This window comes from Camponotus vicinus, unplaced genomic scaffold (genome assembly GCF_025532165.1).
Source record: "Camponotus vicinus isolate PSW18456_S1 unplaced genomic scaffold, iyCamVici1.0 SCAF_6, whole genome shotgun sequence".
In the NCBI taxonomy this organism is placed as follows: Eukaryota; Metazoa; Arthropoda; class Insecta; order Hymenoptera; family Formicidae; genus Camponotus; species Camponotus vicinus.
This window is the reverse complement of record NW_028141978.1, coordinates 2,019,734-2,045,424: the sequence shown is the minus strand read 5'-3', so window position 1 is coordinate 2,045,424 and position 25,691 is coordinate 2,019,734. Positions and strand designations below refer to the sequence as shown.

The 25,691-nt window shown below is 33.0% G+C and overlaps 1 protein-coding gene across 1 annotated transcript in view; it reads left to right on the top strand.

Moving 5' to 3' along the window:
- Positions 1 to 4,253: 4,253 nt before the first annotated feature.
- The window catches only part of LOC145973478 (uncharacterized), a 60,952-nt gene continuing 39,514 nt past the window's right edge, over positions 4,254 to 25,691 (top strand). The window contains exon 1 of the mRNA XM_083102905.1: positions 4,254 to 5,751. Coding sequence (XP_082959031.1) covers positions 5,629 to 5,751 — 123 coding nt within the window. The 5' untranslated portion in view covers positions 4,254 to 5,628. The remainder of the gene's footprint in view (positions 5,752 to 25,691) is intronic.

Here is a 25,691-nt window from a genome sequence, read left to right as displayed (position 1 = left end):
TCACATATTGAAATTATATGAAATTATCGCTAATTAAAGAGAGGATAAATTGCAACAAGAGCGCATTGTAAATATATAGCAAATACTTTGTTCGGTATAATTTTCATGAAAATAGGCAGATTTATTGCAGCGAGCTTATATAATAACAGAAACAAAGTGTATAGCCTCACGTGCCAGTCGGACAAAACTTTAGCTTTCATTAGCGGGTAAATTGAGAATGCACGAGGCGCGTTTTGATTTCACGAGAGTTACATTTTGCCTGTAACAGCAAATATTTAATCGTCGAGAGCATAATTTTTAAACTAAATGCAACAATAATTCGCCTACCCCTATCATAAATGTTCATTAACGTTAAAGACAACATCGGCGCATTTTGTGCAGTTAATTGGTAATCCTGCTCGTGCACGAGATGTACGGATACACGCATTTGATAAAATTCTGACAGACGGGATTCGCGGCGCGAACAGATAAACGAACCGAGGGTGGAATTTGAATCGCCGCTCTCGACAGAGACGTCCCGCTTGCTGCCAGTTAAAACTGTAAATTTAATTATTTATAATGTTCACGGTAACTGAATTTGAATATGAAATTATGCGCATATATCTTAGCCTTCGGCTCGTCAGGTCACTAAAGCACTTTGTGAAGAAGAGAATCCTCCTCTCTTTCTCGAGAAATTAGCACCGCTCTCTGGCGCGACTACCCCGTGAATCTCCCTCTAATGCCCGCTCGTTCCCGTATTTTAAAACTGCTTTAACAGTACTCAGGCGCACAGTTGATAATCTCCTCCTGCTTTAATTAATCCACTTGTGCGAAATGCTGGCAAGAAGTGCATTTCGACGAGATTGGCGAGCGTGCGCGAAATTCGAAGAGCGCGTAACGAGCTTATCATATTTTCATGTCTTTTTATACTCTTTTCGTCATTTCGATAAATGACCGCGTTACCGTGCTTTCGATGCTGCACGTGAACATTATAAATTTTACGTTGAATAATTTTACAACGATAAAGTAAAGGTTACCGATTTATTTTCAGAAAAAACGCGGAAAGATGCAAGTGAGATATATTCTCTTTAATCAGCATCTGATAAAGTTTATAATTTTCATTTCATATATGTGAAATAGACAAATATAAACGATATATACGAGTGAAATTGCCTCATAAATATTTACACCGAAATGTATAACCGCTACATAGCATTCGATGATGGAATGTAATTCGGTATTGACCGATACGGATGCTTTGTATTCATCGCATATAATTAGTAAATACGCCATGTTTGATTCTATATTGAGTGTATAACGTATAAATATTTAACGCATGACAAATCGTCGCGACAAAATTTTCTTGTTCACAAACGTGGAGTACGTTTAATTCAATTTTCTATTAATATTTTAATTTAGCTCTTGAAAAATTTGTCTACGCCGACCATTAGGTCGGATAATATTATGTTCAAAATGCACCGCTCAATTTTAATTATAAAGGTTTGCAAAGGTCAAAGGTATAATTGCAATAACAAATTGCTAATGCAGTCGAAAAAATATACAAAATTACATTGCAAACTCGCATCAGTCATCAATGATATGTTGTACGATGTAAATAATTATGTATTTTCGCGTAGTACCGATAAAGCATTTACTCATGAAACGCGGTCGATGACAAAAACGAATGAGTTGCGAACATTCGAGTCAACAATCGATCTCCCCAAGGAGCGAAACTGACAACATATCGTTCTGTTAAGCACGGGCCAACAATTTCTAAGTTCAATTTCTCCGTCGAGAATTCGCGGGACGTCTGCGAAGCGAGAAGAATTGATAATGCTAAACCAGAATAATAGAAATTAGGATAATACTGCCTTTCTATTTATTGTATTGTTTTAGCGCAGAAAGTTATCATATATAATTAATGTAAGCATATTATATTTATTTAGTATAAAAATTATTATTTAATATTATTATATAATATTATATAATATTATATAATATTATATTATTATATAATATTATTTAATATTATTTAATATTATTTAATATTATTTTTTCAACAATGGTAATTTCATTTTTAAATCGATACTGACATTAATAAAAGCAGACATATTATACATGTGTTACTCTTATTGTCAATGTGTATCCATGTGTGTATGTTAGATGTAAAAATTATTTTATTTTCAGGGCATCTAAGTGTGGATCTAAGTACATACTTGGAGGGAAAAGTACAGATGTTTGTCTCCATATGTACTTCCCATCACTCTTCATAACGTGCGGTGACCATCGTGTTTCCGCCTCGTTCCGGACATCTTGGCGCGCTTTGCAGATACTCTCTTTTTCTCTCCTCTTCTCGTCCTCTTGCTCTTTCTTTATCAGCGGTAGTAGTAGCGGGATGCTGTCGTACGGCGGATTGAATGAGCGAATTAAACTTTCATTGCACCGATGTGGTCCCCACGAGGGACATCGTCTTCGTCCCTTCGTTCTCTCGCGGTCCATTCTTCTCCCGTGTCTTATTATCTTGATTTGCGCGCTTCTCGTTCGCCGTTTCCGGTGTAATGCTCTCTTTGTCTCTTTTCGTTTCTGTTATTACTTACATTTTGCTCTTGACGGTCTCACATTGTTGCTTCAATATTTTTCCGCGTTTTTGTTCCCATTGCATTTTGACATTGTTCGCCGCCTATCATTGTCGGTTATAATTGTCATTGAGGTATTCCCTTTTGTGTATTCTGGTTACGTAATTATATCCATTAGATATAAGAAAAGAATTATTCTCATTGCACACTTATATAAGTAGTAGGGAACATTACAAGTAAGAATCTAATGTAAAAAGAATGTAACTGTAAAATATATATTTAGGAACGTTTATAAAAGTTTAGAATCATGAATTTACATTTTTCAGATAAATTGCGCGAATAAATACAGAGAGAGATAAAAATACACGCAAATAAATTGAATTAAAAAATCAAGCTTTTATAATTATTGATGTAGTTATTGATGTCGGAGGTTAAAGAAATAATTATATTGGAAGTAAAGGATTTAATTGATTATATCATCTTTCGATAATCATTCTCGATAATTCATCCTTCGTCTATGACGAAGCTCTGAATTCTAGGCTTCTTTCTCAAGCGACAGAGATAATGAGGCGTGAGATATTAAGATATTGGAAAACTCTATCTCGTTTGGTGCCTGATTCAGCCATTGTGACTCTATTTGAAGAGTAAGATGCTTGGTGCGGTCGATACGATTCTGATGGCATCGTTGAAAGCTCGAAAAAGAAGTTTCGCCGAGGAAACTGAAGCCCAACACAGTTGCAATTTTGAAGGCAATATTCGTAAAATTTTCTCCTCACATACGTAATTTTCCCTTCTCCCTTTTCACATTCTTCCGCTTCTCAAATAGAAAATTCTATTTCCATTCGGAACTTCGCATTTACATCTCATAATGTGCTACTTGCGCATCTTTATTCGCGATAAGTTAAAATAGCATTATCATTTTGCAGCGAATTATATTTTACTTTATCTTTAACTTATTCGGAAATAAATCTAATAGAAATTTCATAAGAAAAGAAGTGTCTTACTTATTTTGACGGCGATTATGCAAATTAAAATTATGTGATTTTTACGCTCAAATTAAGGATGAATTAGCATTACGAATATATTGAATTAACATTACGAATAAAATTTGTTTTAAAAATATTTATTTCTCAATATCTAATTATTTATTTTACTTTATTTCTCAATATCTAATTATTTATTTTAATTTATTTCTCAATATCAGAATATATATCATATATATCTCACGAGAGATAATTTTTATTTTTAAAACATAATTATATTTTACAGACTAGAAGAAACGCAAGGATGACGAGTCTTCTTTTTTCAGCAGGAATCTAGATTCTGCAATTTACTAATGAAATTTGAAAAAATCCGTGGGTCGATTCTACAAATATTTCCTTTTCTATTTATATCTCGTAATTTGCTACCGCAAAGCATCTTCGTCGCGTTGTAGGGAATCCAAACCATCATCGTCTTCACGGCGTTTCTAGGGAAATAACAATCCGTTGACTTTGTCCTAGTTTGTATCCGTTTTCAGATTCCCTCGCGATCCTTCGCGTTTCTCCCAGCCATCGCTCTTTCGCCCTCCGTCTCGTTATCCCCCGTTATCCTCGATATCTGTCTTTCTCTCTCTCTCTTCGTTGCTCTCCGTTCGTTCTGGCGACGCCGACGGAGGACGGACGGACGGCCGTACCGAACGAGGACCAGCGCAGGCAGACTGCGAACGTCAGAGTGCCCTCCGACTTCGTCGCGTACACATCCCTCCTGAATCGCGACTATCGCGCATAGCTACGTTTCGCGAATCGCGTCCTACGTTTCGCGTTTAAATCGCATATTACCGCGAAAACAACGTGGCACATTTGTGAATATCGGTATACTTGTGTTGATTTTGTGCGAATCCCGTTTCGAGAGGAAGCGAAGTTCGTTGGCAGTCACGAAGAGCGAAACGGAAATTGAAAACGACGGAGCAATCCGGTAGAGATACCGTGAGAGAAACTGGACTTCATTTCGTGTGGAATTCGCCTTCGGGCTCTCTCGATTACATCGGTACGGAATTTCTGTCCGTTTCTCTGAGAATTATCTTCCAAGATCTGTCCGTTCGGTGGAAGCATCCAGTACGATTATCGAAGATTTTACTAAAGAGAGAAGAAAGAGATACTCTCTGGACAATTACTTTCTTCCAGAGTAATATTTGCGAGCTGATCTTGATCCTTCGAACGTTTTCGGAGTTAACGTTGTATGTTAGCAGCAATAATATAATCACTCGATACGGATTTACTGCGAAGCAGCGATTTATTTTGCGGTAAAATAAAAAGCAGGAGTTTCGAGTGTACTATCGATAAATCACCCTCATCGATTTAGGATGGATATCTGGAGGAAGCGACACTCGTAGAACTTCCGATATTGGTGCTGTGCCCTTTCAAGCGTGCACTATTCCAATTTTTGTTGGAAATCGTGGGAGAAACTGGAATCGGTGGAATATTGCGAGAGATCAAGCACGATGCGCTGAAGAAGCATCGATCATCGCGGGCCAAAAGCGGGGCGGCCTAGGCGCGCTGGATGTTCAATTAAATCGTTTCAGTATCGAAAGCGGGATAGACGAGCAGATAGCGTGATAGAAACGAGCATAAGTCGAGAGAGTGAAAGAGAAAGATAGCTGGAGCGGAGTCGCGTGATTCGGTTAAATTGGAGCGACAAATATCGCGATGCTGCTGCAGAAGAGTGCTTTGTCATCTTAGTAAAAAAATATTACAAGTAACATATCCGTGAGAAAAAGATCGATTTAACCTCGATCAATTTAAAAAGAAAACATAATTAAAAAAAAAAAATGTTTATGGTATGAAAAACATAAAGAGTGCCGAATATTCGTGAAAAAAGAATTTCCTTAAAGCGTCACATGGTCCATAATAACGTTGAATAGATGTAACTGAGTTACTTGCGCGGAGAATTAACGTCATCAGAGCGATATAAACGATATATAAAAGTGGGAATTTTAACATCCGCGCGCAAGGGCTACTATATTAATCGCCTGTCGTAATTGAGGTTTGTAGGGATCGCGCTTAATTAGTTCGGGGTCTCTAACGGGTGAACGATGAAGTGGTGCGTGCTAGTGTTGGTATTCGCCGGTCTGACTAGAGGCGATAACACCATCGGTGCAGACAAGATCTCTCACTGCCCGGTTCTCAATGCTCAAGACGAGATAGATCTCGACAAGGTACGTGCGTCTTGTTATCATTGTTCGCTATCTATCACTCTATCCATTCACACATAACACGCACGCATGAATAACAATAATATTTCTATAGAAATATGTTCACAATTTCTATATACGTATATTCTTTTTAGTATAGATATTGTACGTAATTATAGCTTTTTCATTTTTCTACATTTATTAATAAATCCAACAAAATTCATTAAACTCAATTCTTATAAATATGTTTCTTATATATCTATTATGTTTTTTATATTTTTTATAATTCTTATAAATTCTATTAAATATGTAGTTCTTAAGAATGTTTAGAGAATATTTAGTTGTTTAAAATTGGAAGAACATCGTTTGAAATACAATGACAATTACGAATAATTTGTATATTAATTAAATATAATTAAAGTATTTCCTTTCTTATTCATTCTTTATAAATTTAATTCAAACTCGTTTTTTATATTAAATATATGATTCTTAAAAATGTCGAGAAAATATATATGACAGCCATTTTCGTTCATAAAGAGCGTGCATTTGAAAAGAATAATTACGAAAGATTCGTGCATCTTCTGTGACATATAGCGCATCTTAGATGTCACCGACACTTAAGATGATATTTGGATAAAACGTCTATATAAGCAAAGGGATAATATATCAGGCTTTTAATATATTTCCCGTCACAAGCATTATCCATGATGTTCGCCGATAATTCACTGGCGCGTCATAAGCATCACTCGTGGCTGCTCGGCATACATTTGCCTTAATACAACTTTCGCATTTCGGGAAAGAAAAATACTCGTCATTATACAAATGTGCCATTAACTTTCATATAGCGTTTGTCAACATAATTTTCAATATTCTGCCACGCAGTATTGCGTGGTTATTATTTCATGTTAATTAATTACGTTATTTAATTTTCTCCGCATTTAATAAAGATAAACTTTATCAATATTATATAGTCGCCAATTTTCTCTAACGTAATATGCTTGTTTAATATACCAATAAACGTATTATAAATGAGTTTAAAACATCCATAAACTTTGTATTGATTTTGTTCGAGGGACGCACGAGGGAATTCATTTAAAACACGTAACAAAAATTACAGAAAAAATAAGTTTTCTAATCATTGGCGTTTTCAGAAAACTCGAAACTCGAAATGACAGATCTCAATAAGTCGGATATGTCGACCTGGATATATCGGATATAGCGAGTTTGATAAATTAGCAATATTAATGATATGGCAGTACTGTTTTTAAAATTGTATCTCTTAAAATTTATTAATAAAAGATAACAAGCACATAGAAGAAAAAAAATATAACGGAAGAAACTCGTTAGTTTAGTGAGATTTAGTCTGAAATCCGAGTCTTTGTGCGTTATATTCAAGCAAAAAAGGGGGTTTTACTCAATTTGCTTTGCTACAGATTTTTTATATTCCAAACTAAAAGAAAACCTACTATACTAAGTTTTTTAATTTTTTTTCCAGTAACGACTGTTTTTAAAACATCACCGCATCAATATTATTATCATATTAATAATTAAATGTGACTTTAATTTTGGCAAATTAAAGAAATTAAATTTTTAAGAGAGGAGATGAATAAGAAACTCAAATTTATTTAATTTTATATATATAGATATTGTTTTTAATAGAATTTTTATTTTTTTCGATCAAATTAGATTTCTTAATTTATTGTAAATGTGTCTCCTGAAATTCATTTAAACAAACTTGATACATTAGTTTTATTTTTTACGCGGGATGTATATGTTTCGCTCTATACATGTGTGTGCAACATGACGCGTTCATTGATCAAACTAGGTTTAACGCTGTGTGTCATGGTCTCAAAAATTGGGTCAACCAGTTCTTCCTTACCAAAGAACTGCCAAAATTTAATTCGACGGTAATGGACGCATGCAAATTTGCATTTTAGTACATGAAACGCTATTTTCAACTTGCGTCGCATAAAAAACAAGTGATTAGATGAACCAACATGCAAATGTCACTAAAACAGACCTAGATAATTTTGATAGCGCGAATATGTAGCAGTATTTTTTTCTTTTTTTTCCTTTCCTTTTTTTTAACATAGAGACTATATAACTGTGTACAAGTATTACAATTGGACCTACAATCGTTATGGACGAACCGCGTAATGGTTCGCAGTTGGGTGCAGCTTAAAGTATCGTTAATTCAAAACAATTACGAGGTTCCTGGCACACTGCCTCTACGAAGTTGTTGAGCCGCTTCAGCTTATATAGTTACATACGGAGTGCATTAAGTGCGGGTCATAATTTAAATGGTCGCGTCCAAGACTCGTAATTCCAATCCCACGAGGTTAGCTACGTAATTAATGTATCACTTTTTCCTGTGCATAACTTTCCATCATATGTAGCAGTAAGCAAAGTACCACGTGTGCATAACGCTACAAAAATTGTTGAACGTTTTAAATATTCTCTAGGGATCGTACTAAGATCGACTAATCCAAATAAGTTCGAGCACTTTACAGCGAATTAAGATGTTTAATTATTCAAATTATTTCAGTATTACATTTTATATTGTATCATTTATATTATATGTATAATTCGAGGGTGTTCTTATAATATTGCAATGTCTATATATATTATCGACATATGTATGAAGTTATCAAAGTTATGTCGGCTTAGAGCTTCACGCAGGGTGCATTAAGTGGTCGTTATGAATTAAATCGACGTGTTCAAGACCCGTTATTTCAATGGAACAAGGTTACTCATACGCTAACGCATGCTGTGCTCGCTATATATTAGTGGCGATCGATAATTCTAAAGTATCATTAAATATTCATCTAAGACAAATCATGTCGTAGCTAACAATATTTTCTGAATTCTTTATCGCTTTTAAGTTTGTAAAACCTATAATGTTAAAAATATATATTAAAAACTTATAAAGTTAAAAATATATATTATGTAAATTACTTTAAAAACTTTAAATCGTTAAATGTATGTTTATATCAAGAACTTTAATATAAAGTTGTTCTTATAATATAGAGTTTAATGAGTTAAAACTTTATTTTCAATTATTATTAATATCACGCGAGAAAGTTAGTCACTGACAACAGTTTTCTTGAAAGTTTATATACCGAGATTGTGTAGCGAGATATTAAATTAATTATTTCTTTATTCCCCCCCCCGAACTTAAATTGTTAGGAATGCTTTGACATAATTGGATAATATTTTTATTTATAAGAAACAGAAGGATACAAATAAACGAAAATATGATTTTTTATGGATTCAATCGGGTAAAAATGTGTGTGAAAAAATAATTTCTATACATCTATTGTTTTAAAAAATGTAAATTATTCATATAAATTGTAGTATTTTTTATATCGTAATTTTTATTTTCCCTACAATGATTATTTTAACGCAAATTTACCGTTGTGAAAATTTCATATTCCAAATAAACATAAATTTTCGATTTCGTAACTTTATTCTTCTTTTATAGGTATAAATTAAAGAAAAATCGCAATGTGAATTGCAAAGGTAATATTATCATCGTCCCTGAAAACGTAACTTTAACAAAATCTTTCTTCGCGTATTTCATAAACTATCTCGTTTCTTCGTTTCAATGCCGAGTTAACGTCTGAAAGACCACTCTTTCTCGTAGCTTTTCTCATATCCCCTGCACGAACTGGACTTACGCTACATTATTATCAAAAGCCTCTATCGTACAGCCAGTTCTCGACGTTTCTCTTTTCGTCGTCTTTCAATAGGATTCCTATGAGTTGCGTTCTATAGTCGTGCAATGAGCCAAGGGAAAAATCCGACTTTGTCTATGATCTATGAGAGTATAAAGTGATGATGAAAATACTATCTATATGTGCAAAGTGCGAAGAGAAAAGGATATAGACCCAAAAATTATCTTTGCGCAAAAAACCTAAAATATAATCGGATTCACGTCGTATTTTACAGCTAAATACATACTTTTTTATTTTTTGAATATCAAGCAGAGAATAAGAGAATTGATTTTATTATGCATATATCAAAATTCTTTAAATTCCAGATACGATCTCACAGAATGCTTATCAACTTTCGAACTTGTACAAACTTATAATTTGCACCCCATAATTAATTAACCTTGAATATGTCTACATTATATTGAAAAGACCATTTATTATCATTCTGCGAAAAAAAACAAGCGCTTAATGACCGTAGTTTCTAAAATCGAGCGAATTGATATTCACATTTGTGGATTTGTGCCCGCATTTCGCCTGTCGCTCTAGAAATAGCGTGTAATAAACTGTTCCTGCAAATGCCCGCCTGTGACGTGCTGAGAGCGAACGTAACTGCAAACTGCATCTGCGGCGCTTTCATTTGCGACCGCGTCGTAATCGCGGCACACGGCGAAATCGCAGCAGCCACGTCGGCGGCAACGACGGTAGGCGTTATCTTGCTCACGCGAGAGAAAAACAAGAAAAAGAAACAAGAAAAAATAGGAAACTTTTCTCCGTGCTTTCCTGTTGAAAAGGCTTTCGGTGTAAGTTTTCGCGGCAGACAATAAACCATGGCCATTTCTCATTGTGCCGTTGTGCGTACAGCACATTGAAAGAGAGGGGTATTCACCGGCGACATCGAAATTTATTTGCGGAATTATTCCTTAAACTTTTCGCACCGGTAATTTGCATGGTTTAGAATTTATTGTACAAGTAGCAGGTGTTTGCATTATATGCAAACCCGGCGAATTGAGGTATTATTAAAGAACAGTTATTAAAACACGCGCGCGGCGAGCTTTAATTTATAGAAAGACAACCCTCAATTTAATCTGATAGATTTGATCTTCGAGATGGGATCTATGGTTCTAAATCAAATATATTCCGATAAAAATTCTTTATAGTATTGAGTGCTATTAATCAATCTTCGATTTGTATTAATTTCGCACTGATTACTTGATTGACACTTTGAGATCTTGTTTCCAAAATAATTTCGAGTCTCAAATGCGCTGACTAATAGACACTTGTCAGTACGCGGGTTAGGGTATGCGCGTGTTGATAACAGTATGCAAATGCCGTGACATATACCGGATAATGTGTCTCGCGACGAACAGAATGAACATAATTGTCACATCGTGCCGTTTATTTGTCTCGTCGTTTTCAAAGATTTCCGTATCGTCGTATGTTCTATTTTCGATCATTTTCGCCGTGATTAATCGCGTACATCCGTTTACACGTTTCCGTATTTGCAGAAAAATATATGTATCTATTATATAACGCACCAACACATAATCATCGTCTGTCTAAATATTTGTTCGTCCTTCTGTCAGTACAATTTCGTTCGTTTTGAAGGCAAACATCTCGACTTGTTTCGGCCTTTGCGGCCTTCACGGAGAAATTTTATAAAGCGTCTGCTCTTCTTCTCTTTATTTATGGAAATCTCCTTTCTAATGCTATGGAATCTCTGAAACTTTACCCGATTCCGTTTCGTTCAGCCGCGTACATGGCCGAAAGAGCTTTTGGCCTCTTGACATGTACGTTTTTAAACATTGACTAACGTTTCGTAAACTGAAAAGATCTATCCTTCTATCACAGAAAAGCACGATATCATGACAAAATCAAAGATTTCGCCTCTCGCATGTATATATATCGTTCCTATTGTCCTGACGACGAGCTACGTAAGCCGGTTATGCGCGCAAAAGTCTCTTTATATATATAAATATATGTACCGAATATAAATTATAGCTGCTACGCGCAGCAACGGCTTATGGGCAAGCTGTTGCAGCTGAAAACGCCCGCTCTGTTTTGCAGCGACGCGTTGCATTTGCACTTTCGAGGGAGGAGAGAAAGAAGTAAACTTTCTCTTTCGCCCCTCGCTTCGTATCTAAACTTCTGGAACGAATTCTTCGTCTCTCGAGCGGCCTCTCTTTGAGGTTGGATACATATTCCAAATACGTTCGATTAAATAATTGTGGATTGCCGCGTATATTCGCAAAGTTTATGCAAAGCTCGTAAGTCTTATGTATAAACGGATATTATTACACAAATTTTCATTATATAATTTTATATATGAGTTTTATATAAAATCTTTTCTCTCTTATCGATAATCGGAGGTCTTTGTTTTCAACTTAAAAGAAGATAAATTCACAATTTTTTTCTCAATGTAATATACATTATAAAATAATTCAGATGCGAGTCTGTTCTATAATGAAAGCGTCATTTATGCAAAAAGGAAAGATAATCCCGGGATGATAAACGAGCCCCTGTCACACATGTTGCACACGATGAAATACTAACAGACAGTCGCTCGTTAGTTAAACATCAAAATATATCCGTCGCTTTTATTATTAATAGGCTTTCACGGTACATTTTCCAAGGAGAACGAACTCGGAGGTAGAATCGAAAAGTTTGACTTTTCGACCTTATCGATCTTTAAGCAGCTTCCTATTCGTTCGAAAGAAAGAAATGTGCGATGCCCTAATCCATTTTTCTCATAAAAGCGCGATTACTGAAAGTTACGGAGAAATTATCGCCGAGTGAAGCAAAAGCAATTCTCTTTCAGTATTCTCTTTATATCACGGGCTTTTTTTTCTTATTTTCTGAACGGCTATTAACGATTAACATTCCATTGGATATACAATATGAACTGAATGCAAAGCGACAAAACGTTGTCGCGGTCGAAGTTACAGGCAGGCTGTTGCAACCGTTGAATCGGTTTCAACGGTGCACTTCGTTATAATTGCAGACATGCTCGCGCGCGTTGGCAGCTTTCCACGAGACGAAAAAGAGCCGGCCTACCTTTTTCCGGCTTCCTTTCTCTCTCTTTCATTCTTCTTCTTTCCTTTTGCTGTCCTCTGAAAAAGGACACTCGCAACGTGTTCGTTTTCAATTTTGGATGTAACAATGCTTTCGTTCGTCAAAGATGCATCTGCTGATATCGAAAATGATTGTGCGTGCAAAAAGGTACGCTTGCAATAAACCGCCTGTCCAAATGCAACCGTCAAAGGGAAATAGAGAGTTACGTATTATATCATACAGAAAATATCTGTCAATAACATAAATAATAACGACGAAAAAAATGTGAAAATCAGTCAAATTATTTTTACATCATATCTTGCCAGAAAGTGCAATAATAAGAAAAATATTTTTATAATAAATTTAAAAGAGAAATTATATCCCGTTTTTTAGAATGTTAAAACAATTAAAATAATATGCATGGTGTATATTTAAAGGGTTTACCCTGTAAGTTTACTGTAACGTCATAACGATGTCTTTAAAAATCATATAATCAATTTTATATATTTCAATTTTTTCATATTTAAATTTAAATTAACATAATATTAACATAAATTAAACTTGATTTGTTAAAATATATGCTTTAAATATACAATGAGAAAATGTTGTGTGTACGTGTATAACTCGAATTATGTGCAAGTGTTACAAAAGTTTTTATATTGTGTCATTTGCATTTGTAAGTGCATTCTTGAGAATTTTTCCCGTGTGAAAAGGAGTCTGAACTATTGTGTGCTATTTCATGAAGTTCTCTGAGTGCTTTTAACAGTTTAGCATGTCATTAAGAACACACGTGTCGTGTATTACAAAGACGCTACGTGACATCTTACGAGGTTCAGTGATTCAATAGGTGAATATTCTATTAAGACTTGTTGAATTTAAAACGGATTTTATTTAAAACAAATTTTGCTAGAATTTACTTTTACTTCTTTTACCTTTACTTTCGTAGAATTTTAATTCAAGAGACTTATTTTTGACACTTAAACTATATTAAGAATGAGAAATACTTGGATGTTGTAAAATCTTTAAGATATCTTATCAGTTTGAAAGTGCGTATAAGAAATATACAGAATATTTTCTGTACTCAATATTACATAAAAAAAGTTATATTATAACGTAAAAAAATTATGTTACAAGAATTAAGAACATTATACAACTTCTAAATTTTCTCTTTATAAAATAATTATCTTTCCAAAGTTTTCATTTATTATATAATTTTAAAAAGAGATTTATAATATTTTAGTTCTAATTTAAAATTAATATATAATATTTTTATTTGGAAGTAAAAATAAATCCTTTATGTTTAATAAAAAATAAAATATCCAATGTGTGATATTCTATAAATTGCATTCAATATAGCAATTTCTACGTAATCTTTAATAATACTATTTCTTTAATAATATTATTAGAATTATTCTATGTATTAGTTTAACATGAAATGTTACAGGAGGTATAGGATTACTGAATTACTGTAGGCGAGCACCATATTGAGACAGTGAAAGTTTCTAATTTCGAACTTGATGGTCCCAATTTCGCCCTCTCGTCGAATTCGCTATAACTTGTTCCTTGGTTGCATGAGGTATAGTATATATCCGCAAATCAAATTTCCATCAAATTCATTTACTCAGATCTAATTCCAGTTAAATATATTCGCTATTTGAGTGATTCAATTTTCTCTATTTAACATACATATTAGGAATAATATGTTAATTATTTAATTTTTTTAAGCAAATATTAGTAATCACAACATTTAGGATACAATTATTTTAATATTGATAGTTTCAAAATTATTCTATTTTATCTATTTTTCGAATAAATATTGATGCGAAACAGGATATAATTTTGAATTTATCAGTTTACCTTTTAAAAACATAAAAGTACAAATTAGAAAAAATGCAATATTTTTTAAATGTGTATCACATTTACATTTCTCTAAATATCAAGTTATTCTAATATATTAATACGATCAAAGTAATACTTCACAAATTCAAAAAATTTTTTACTATATATATTAAAATAATTTATTATTATATATATAATAATTAATATTAAAATAAAAATTAAATATTTATTATTATATTATATTATTATATATTATATGTATTATTATTATTATGATAAATATTGTACATTACTTTGAGTATTAGATTACTTGAATAAAGTGTCTCCTAAATGTGTGGTTACAAAGATCTGTTAAAAAAAAATAAAATTTCTAAAAAAGTATATAATTAATTTGTAAAAAATACCGATGCTTTTTCGGGCAAAGGTTTTTTTTTGTGCAAACTTGAATCCTCGATGGCTACGGTGCATTTCATATATCTGCACGATTAATCCTCTGGGTTTACCCGATCCAATTCGCCAAAAATATCCTCCCTCATGCCGTAGATTCGCGGTACAAGTCCCCAAAGCGAGCGAATGGATTAACATAAATTCCGTTTAAAAGGCACACGGCGAGAGCATAAAGCGACCGAGACTCACGCTTATGCACAAGCCGCCGCGACGATGCGTCGTCCTGCAGGATGGGTGAAACATCATCCTGACACCTTGGTGCGCTGCCATAGCCGCAGCCGCTTAGGCGAGGCTCGCTTTTCAAGCCCGGGGAAAAGAATCCAATGTTTCCGTGCCACCGGGTGGAAACGCTCGCTTTTCTTTGTAGCTCGACGATTTACGATCGATCGGGATTGCGAGAAGATTTATTAGAAGATCCTCCCCCTCACCGATCGCGTGCGACTTTGGATCTCGTCGTCTCGACGCATGTTCGCCGCGTTTGAATAAAAGACCACGCGCGATGAATCGACTGTCAAGACACACACAAGAGAAGAGAATATCTCGTATAAAATATTTTTTCAATTACACTTACAGGTCGTGCACACAATCATTACTTCACATCGACACTTTATATTTCATATGGCCGTTATTCGTCGTCATCGATCATTACACTTTTACATATTTATAATTGCACGATATTGTTAAATCGAAATAATTCTTCAATATAATATTTATATGTTAAATATGATGGATATTTTCGAGTTCGTAAAAATAAAATTATAACTATTTTACGTATTATCAGGGAATCAAGGTTGTTCAATAGGTAGATTCCGAACGACTGTCGAATTGCGTGCACGATCTGTTCGTCGTAACTATCTGTTCCGAACAAAGCGGGATACCGGGCGATTACTGCGAAATCTATTTTAAATTCGCTTTTAAAGCCCAGGAAAATCCAGGAAGTGGCTTTTCTCCGAGATTTATGACCGTCAGAGATCAGAGAAGATTTGCGTTTCGAACGCAGACGTCTTTATTGGAGGGAGGTTCTTTTCCCAGATGCATAAATGTCTATTTTTCTATATGTAGTTATTTATATATAGTCTTCTATAGATAGGTTTTTATATATAGTTCTATATATAGCGTATTAACGAGATTCTAAAACTTTTGCCATAAAAATTATAATTTTTGTGACAAAAATTCTGTATAGCTAAAATTTTTAATATTGTTTCATATCTTTTGCCTATTAAAATTACTTATCGATATAAATATTATATAATACTATTTTATTCGATATTCGTAATAAATCCTAATAATTTATATATAATATATTTTACAAACTTAATCTAGCGTTTAATATATTGCGGCATATTTAATTATTTAATAATCAAATATAGCACATAATTATCTCGTAATTAATAATTATAATAATAGGATTAATCAATAATTTAAATCGTACGATTACGCGAATTTATAATTATAAAGTAACGAAGATTACTTTTTGTAGAGATAAGTTTTATGGTACATTTTTCTGATAAAATCTTACGAGATATTTTAAGATAGCTTTATTAGTTCAGTGATAAATAAAAATACTTAAAGAATTGATTTTGTATTTTCTAAATTTATCCGTAATGTATCAGTCGCGCTAAATTTATTTCCAATAGATAATAGTAAAACGCTCTGTCGATAGGCACATTTTCATTCTTTGCCTCGTTTGATACTCATAGAAATAGTGGGCGCGTCTATGCCATTGATCAGCTTGATGGGCTCTTACATAATATGTATTGGGTGAATGATCGATCGGTAGCTGTCGAATGAATCGAGGCCAGGAAGATGCTGCGAATAAAAACGATAGTAAATGTTCCGTGAAAACTTCTGATTAGCCGCTTCGAAAGGATGCTTTCCGCGCACGCAGAAAAAGAATTTTAAAATATAGTTTGCAGGATATGGCGATTACGTAGGTAAGAAAAATGAGATTAGCACGAAAAATGTGACACGAAATAAAAACGAGAAAACTTAATATCTAATGAATTTAATAACTTGTACTGTATGAATCGGAAACAGAGATAACTTTTAATCAAATCTTTCAGTAATACGAGCACAAATTTCTTCTCGCATTTTGATTGATAATCGTGTTATCATCAACTTTAATTTATTTTGCACTGAAAAATATTCATATAAAATGAAGTACAAAATTGTAAGGATAGAATATATATAAAATCTTTCAACAGCAGTTTTTAAAAATTATTGTATTTTTGATATTTAATTTATATAAAGCTTTCATTATCTTCTTCAAAATAAAAAGATCAAATGATGATTTATCTTCTTTGCATGACATTACCAATTTAGCAAAATGCGTGAGCAATCCTATTGTTTTTTGCCCCACTATAAAATATTGATAGAAGTCTCTTCGATCAATATGAAATGAGTTCGAAAAATGATATTTTACCGGTTCTTCGCGAGAGAAACAGGGAATATTTTTCATACGTGATAAAAAAACCAAATTAAAATTATATAGTTTTAAGACTTTTTTCATCACGCATATTCAAGTATAAGCTTTGATATACACTAAATAAAATGTGTTAAATAAATTTGAAGTTAATTTCATATTTTCTCTCGCTGTTTTTCAGCGAAAAATTTAATTATCAATCCTCGATCATTCTACAAATGTATAATCTGCTTTTTTCCATCTCTCTCATGCCTAAAGCTCCGAACGAAAAATTTGATAACACTCAATTCGCGACAAACATTCGATTCGACATGACTCGATCTGATAATATAGAAACTTGCGCAATTGGCGCTTCGTCTAGATCTCTTTTGCGCAAAGAAAGAAAGTTTTTCAACATTTTCCAGATAGCGGTTAACTTGCTACCGCGATAGGGCAAGAAACGTCCCCTTTTTACCCTCGGCTTTCTGTCGGATGAGGTAGCGCAAAGCCCCTGCGATTCTTTTCCGATCGATCACGATCGACCCGGAAGTCCTACAGATGAACGGACATTGCTTTTTGTTTCTCCATCGTTTTAACTCACTCATGCAAGTCGTGCGAGAGAATGTACATGAGTATATGTCTATGAGAGAAATAGCGAGAGAGAAAAAGAGCATTTTATTATACCTTGGGGCAAAGTCCCTTGAGGCTATCTCGTATCATGATGCATATACACATTAATGGATGTACAACATAAAATTTACGTGAATATAGGTGAATGCGCGATATAACGGAGTTTAACAATGTAATCCGATAATATGTTACCATAATGTGTTCCCAGGTAAAAAGAAGAGTTAGCATGGCTGGCAATAATCGGCTTTCGCAAAAACCAATTTTATTGAAAGCATTGTTAGTAAAATACTTTTGTAACTAACTGCAAAAAAATTAATGTTTCTTTAAACAAAAAAATTAAATTTGGCTTGCATTAATAATCTAAAACGTCTAAGATTTCTTTGTATATTTAGATCAGTGCAAATTTATTTTATCAATGGTTTTCAATGTTAACAAACTCTTTGTAAAGAGAAAAATAGTTCATATAACTTTACAGTATAATTCCATATTTTTTCATGTTTTTTATAATTAAAGCTAAAAAGCTCGCAATAAGAATTATTGGGTCGGAGAAAGGAGCTCTGTCGTAGCCGGGATCGTCGGAAGACGCGAGACTACAGAAAGGCCATAAGAATCGGAATGCGCGCATTCCAGGAATCTTTCCTTCCGAAAGCTCGGAATAACGCAAGCTCACGTGCACCGAGCATTAATAAAGCGGTCGTCTATATAATCTCGCGATGAAACATCGCCGACCTCTCGTCGCCTTCCCGCTTGCGGTGAAACGCGCATTTCAAGATTGCGTTCTCCGAGAGAACTTCCCTCCTCGGTCACCTCCCGGGGATGCCGGAGAGTCGGAAAGGTTCATAAGAAATTTCGACGAGACTTTGCGCCGCACGTCGCGTCTGCAAGCGAAAATCCGAGCTTTCCTCCGACGCGACGTGGCTGTTCAAGATTCCGAGACAACGGTGAAAATGTCATACGAGAACGAGGGAATACTCCTGACTATCGTGCCGACGACATTCCGGCATGACGCAACGACAAACGTCGAGTTTGTAGGTGCGCCACTACTATTTCATATGCATATGCGTGCGGAATATGCACTTATACTACGTTTTAATACCGCAATAAAACGTCGAATCTGTTGTTCCGCCGCGTAAACTCTTTTCGAACGGCTATAAAACTTGTCTCGTACAACGTGCCTAGAATCGGCGACAAACACGGAAACGTATGTGTTTCTTAATTTTCAAAAAGTTCGAGTCCTCCTTCGAATCCTGTTATCTCATTTAAAAGTCTTTTGTAAACAAAATTACGGATTTTCTAAGATTATAGATTTTTCGCTCTGCAAGTTTTGTTATAATTCTCATATTGAATTTGCATCTGAAAATGTATCTTCAACGTATGCGCTACGTCGTACATCTGTCTCTAAGCTTCTGAATTCTCTATCATGTTCGAATTTGAAGGAACTTTTCCTATATTTGCCCGTCATCGTATGGATGCGACGAAAGAATATGCTTTTCTCTGACAGGCTGCTGAGTCTGTTTGTATTCAAGATCCGCATTGTCTGGCCCGCAAAACAAAGCGAACAAGCCGGTGACTTTATTTTCTGAAGCGGAGACACTGTTGTGATATACCGTATGAATCTTACCGCGACACAAAAAAATACTTAAAAAAATACTAAGCTCTTAGAAAAGATTTCAGGTAGATAATGTTGCATGCGTAACAACATTAATGTGTTTATGAAAGCGTTTGTTTGTTCTGCGCTAAAATGTTATTTTAAACTACCAGTCCTTTTATATGAACAATTCTTTGAACTTTGATGCTTACTCTCTCACGAGGAAATGGATTGTTTAACAAACTTATTATGTGAAATAATTTTATAATTTTAATGGTAACATTTATTAAATGTATCATGAATGTTTTAATGAATAAAATTTTGTAAATAAAAATGTGACATAAAATCTTGAAAAATTAAGAGATACTATTTTTAGAAAAATAAAAAATTTAGATTGAATATATTAAGTTATTAAAAATGTGTCAATGAAATTCTTTTCTTACTGTACATATTAAAAAAAACCGAATGTCTCGTACAGTCGAAGGATGTATTCGCCACTATGCTAAATATGTTTTGATGTAAAATTGTAAAATGAAAGAAATGAGACATATGACTGAATTTGAAAAATTAAAGTAAATTTGGAATTTATCATCATGTAAAAGTTATATGACTCGATATTTTTGCGAGCGATGCAGAGCCCTCAAAAGATGTGCATATTTAAAATACAATATAAAATGTATGTAATGTCCAAAATAGACTTTTTATTGAGATAATAGGTGCTTTCCATTTACATCAAAACTCAGATAAATCTCACTTCTGTCTTTCTTCAACATTCATGTTATATAATATCTTACTATTATCGAAGTACTCCCTTCCTCTTTTTAAAATTAAATTTATACTGCATGACATTACAACAGTTTTTTATGTATGTGTGCGTGCAGACTTTATAAAAGAGATTTAGTTGAAAAATTCAACAGCAAATTTGACCAAAGAGACGCAAATATCTAGAATATATCAATATAAAAATATAGTAGTTGTAAAAGTATTCATGCAATTTTAATTTAATTTCAAGCTTTATATATAATTTTTAGATTCATAATTTTTTAAATTATAAATATTATATCTCACACACAAACCAACGCATAATAAAATCTAAAAATTTTGTATTATTAATTATAGTAAAGCATCAAATAATATACAAAACATTAATTAATTTCATTTGTTAATGAGAAAAAACAATAGTAATCTTAATAATAAAAATATTTTTTTGAAAACACTAGTTTTAAAGGAGGAAAGATAAAAGAAAATTTTAAAAGTATAACTAATAAAATGTCATAACATAAAATGCATTTCATTAGTTGATGCAAGGTAGTTAATTCCTTAATGTTCATACACGCACACACGTATTAGCCGGAAGCACAAGAGCTTAATTATTTGGTTGGCATATTTGCGCGAGTGTGCCTACACCAATAACGGAATCACGCGTACATACATGCGTGTGTTCATAGCGAAAATAAACAAACGACAGACGCGAGGATGAATAATTGTGCACAGGAATTATTTCGCGGGTTTGACACGCTGAAAGAGAGAAAGAGAGTGAGAGAGACTGCATATCTGCTTTTCGGGCTGTATCTTCGGAAAAGCGAGAAGCTTTTAACTGCGGATTTACCGCGGTTTCTAGACACAACCTTTCGCTCGACTGCCTTGTCGGGCATCAAAACGAAACTTCCGGGCGATGCAGAATTTGTATAATTTTCTGTTATCTGTCTTTGAGAAATGTCTGAGATTGAAATGTTATCGAACGAGAAGCAGTTACACAGATCTCTTAATAAGACAAAATAAAAAATAAATTTTATAAATAAATAAATAAACTTAAATTAAATTTCTAAATGTGAAAAAAGTGCTAAACGACGTCTTTTTCCGGCTTTACCGGCATTTTCTTCTATAAAAAAACTTTTACTTCAAGATATAAAAATAAGGAATTTATTTCTTGTTCATATGTTTTGTACAGTAATCGTACGAATCATCCCGTATCTCGTCAAGATGGCTGCGCCTCGATGTTGGATCCTAGAATCGTCGCTGCGCGTGCTTTTCTCTTACGACTTCAATCCAATCTGCATGCATCACGCTGCAGTATATACATGTATGCACTATGTACGATATATGGCGAAACTCTATGTATTTCGATACACGATGTGTTATCCTCTTTATTACTTGAACGAGCATACACATCGACATGCACGAACACACATAACGCCGAGTTAGCATTTATGCATATATTGCATCGATACAAAATTCGGATAAGATAGAAATGAAAGAAGCTCAAAGAAATCAACTGAGTGACATTGGCAATTGGATGAGACGAAGCAAGAAACTTATGACGTTCGAAAATTAAAATGTGAAAAAAGCACATATACATAAGATTAGGTTTATTATTTTTCATTATCACTTTGAATGATGCGTGATTATTTTTTCTTGTTTCTTATATTTTAGCTTTAAAAATTTTAATAAGCAAACCCATGAATACCTTATTGTTAGTCGATATCAGTATAAAAGAAGAGGCGCGAAATGAAGGTTTTACGGAATTTTGTAAAAAGATTATATAGAAGAAAAGAAATTTCATATTCTTGCTTCATGTGTGCAAGTTATTAACATATTTATATCTAATATCGTAAAACTAGGGAATCGTAAGGGCGTTATCATAGACTTTCTACAGATTTTAAAATTGCTCGTAAAAAAATTCAACGATGGAAATATATTTTGAGAGGGAAAACTCGGAGGCGTTTCTTCTCGATTTTTACGAGGCATATCATTTTACATAGATATTCGTTTGCACGTATAGAAAATTAATTCAATGATTTATGATATTTAATGATTTTTTAATACTTATGAATATAAAAATATAATTAAAATATAATATAAAAATATTATGTCTGGTTAATGAATAGAAAAATGATGTCAAAGTTTTTATAATCTATGTAATTGTAAATTGTTTTAATCTTGTTACAATATTTAAAAATAATTTAAAATTTTCTTCTCTCCCCCAAATCCATATAAGTAATGCTGTCAACGTAACTTATGTACCGTTTTTTTCTATCAATGATAACCATTTCAATCGGCAATAACATGGAATTTCAAAAACGATCGCGTAATTGAAGTGCATTACTGTTGTACGAGTAACGAATGCATGTAACAAAACTATACTATTGTAAAATGAACGACAGCGCGTGTAGGTAGTTTTATACATAAATGTGATTTATTTTTTTTTTTAAACTTGCTGCAAATATCTTTTAATTAAATGGTGAACGTTATCGATTAAATATGCATTAATTTTGTTAGAGATTGGCAATCAAATTAAAATCGCTTAATTAACTGCACAAAAAATATATGTTAAAGTTTTTATTACTCGAAAATCTAGATTTTATTTCATTTATAATATTCGAAAATTATGTTACATAGGCATTTCAAAAATCTCTTGATTTTTTAAATACAACTAGATCAATTTTTTAAATCATATATAAGTTTTGTTTAATCATATGTCTTTAGCAAATATTTATTATAAACGCAATTTTTTAGAATTTTATTTTACATTTTGCCACATTTAAAATTAAATATAAACGTTATCCAGAATTATCGTTAAATAATATTATATAATATTTTCTACTACGAGAGAAAACAGAATACATCTCACTTACTATTACTTGCAAACATATTTTAATTTCTTGGCAACTTTGAAAATTAAGAATTGCCAGAAGGAAATTTAGACGAAAATGATTTAATCGCGGAAAGAGCACAACTTAAATGGGTTTCCCTTATCGCAAGCACAACTTTTACAACATCAATTTAAGGTGCTGCAGCTAACAGTGATATGGGATTTCATAAACCAACATGCAAATGGAATGCATTTATTACTAGTGTAGTTAAAAATAATGAACGTGGCCGACAGAAATGCAATATCGCGAAACAGATAATAAACGATAATATTAAGCTCAACGCGCTATAATATCCTTCTGTCAACTTCTAGTTTTGATGCGGTTCTCTCCGAATTATCAATTAGAAATATTTAACTTCAAAATTAAGTGATTTTCAGAGAATACGATTAAATATCTCAAGCAAATCTGATATTATTGCTTGCATTTTTTAGACTTAAAAATTTCATTATCTTCAATTAGATAAAATGTGAAAGAACAAACTTTCTTATCTCGATAATTGTTCTTTGCTTTTTTTACGAAGAAATTCGATAAAAAGAATAGAACTGACAAATAAAACTATTTTATTATTATTAAAAGACAGCTTCCTGAATTAGATTTTTTTCGTTATACTCTATTCTGCGAAACGAAATTACACCGTGTCAAATAATCGTAAATTATATGGCAGCTAAACACGTTTCAGACCCTTTTTTCTCACTAGCTCTCTGCAACATGTAGCGGAGCGTTTTCCCGCGAAACGTAGTAGTAATTACTGTCGATAATTTAATGGCGTGTATGCTATTAGTACCACTCGCGGTACGCGTGATAACCAAATCATGATGTACGAACGACTGGCCTACTGTCAGTTATTTGTTGCACGAATTGTTCAATCAGGCGATTTATGAAATTCATTAAAAGGGAAAAGAGCTAAGCGTAATCCAATTTAGAAAAGTTATTTTTCGAGTGCGCGCTTTTAGCCTGCCGTGATGCGGCAATAGTTCGTGTCTGTTTCATTACTCACGTACGGTACATCCGATAAAGTCTGCGACTCGTAAAATGTGTCGGTCGACGGGAGCTGCTAAAGCTGTCTTCGTGAGATAACGTCCATTGATAGACGATGAAAGACGACGTTGCTATCGAATGTTGTTCGTTAGCGTTTGCATATTTTTCTCCTTGCGACAATGATTCACATTTTGCAACGGAAAATTTCTCCGTAATTTTATCCGTTTCATTTAGAAAAATACGACACATTTACTTCAAATAACATCGCATGCACATTGTAAAATGCAGGCGCTTTACGATAGGAAAAAAAAGATAAAAAATATAATGCAAGCAAATATATGATGATGCGTATATGAGAAGACTGAGGGAACAAAAACTGCAGGTTTGTTACAAATTAAAAAGTTTTAACCGCACGGCAGAATCCTGACCATTATACGTAGAGAGATGCAATGGTAGAGAAAGGGTCATATTGAACGTGTGCGATATTTGCGTATTGTACTCGCATAACCAGATAAATTGGGTCATCGAAGTGCTGAGGAATGGAAATACACTTCGCACATAGCGCAACTTCTATTACAATGTGCATTCTCCCGTGATACGATTATTCTAAGAATATTAATTTATATTTGAAAATAATTAATTCTGATTTTTCTTCGATGTAAAGAGAAAATAATCTATTAATTTTGTTAGCTATTTTGCTGGTTCTTTCGTTTTCTATATATCGTATTTACTATGCATCATGTCTTCTACTATGATTTAAATAAGTACCTATAAATATTTATATATCTCATATCTCTTGTGACATATTTTAAATATTTAGGAATGCCAAATGTATGTTACTCGATCATCCTAACTTGTTTCGACGTCCCCTCTGACATATACTTCGGAAGTTTGACACCGCCCGACCATACATCGTAGATACATTATGAATAATACAAATCATGTATCCAGTTTAAATCTTTAAAATTAATTTCGCTACTACAAATCTTGAACTTATAAATGTTATGTATCAGAGAAGAAAAAGCAAATTATTAAAAGCAAATTTTTTCATATAATTATACATTTTTTATCTTTACACATTATAATCTATTTTTCATAATTCTTTTTTCTTATTTTATAATATAATACTTTTTATAACAAGTTCATTAATAAACGAAAATAAATTAACCAGTAAGCTTGTACACTTGGGAAATAAAATAATGTTGGATGATGAACCGGGTACTTTATAGACGTCGATAGAAGTTTTAATAAAAAAAAAACTTCTCGCATGGAGGTTATCAAGCGGATTTGCATATCATAATTGAAAGAGCAGCCGGATAAAGAGATATTTATAATATGTTAAAATTATCGATTTTAAAGTTTAAATATTGTTAGCGGTGCTGATCTAAAATTAAACCAATCATATATTATCTCTATATAGTATCTCCTTCATACATAGATAGTACATTTATTTATTCTAACAATAAATGATATAGAATGTTCCACTTTATTCTTTAAATATATATATTTTTTAATTATTTTTAAGTTAGTAATTCCTTATAAAAATTTTTACGACATACTGTTTTTTATAATTAAGATAATTTTCAATGTTAAACATCTTAGTAATGTAAAGTAACAATCGTTCAAAATAAGTGATATGGTTAAAATAAAATTTTTTTAAAATTATT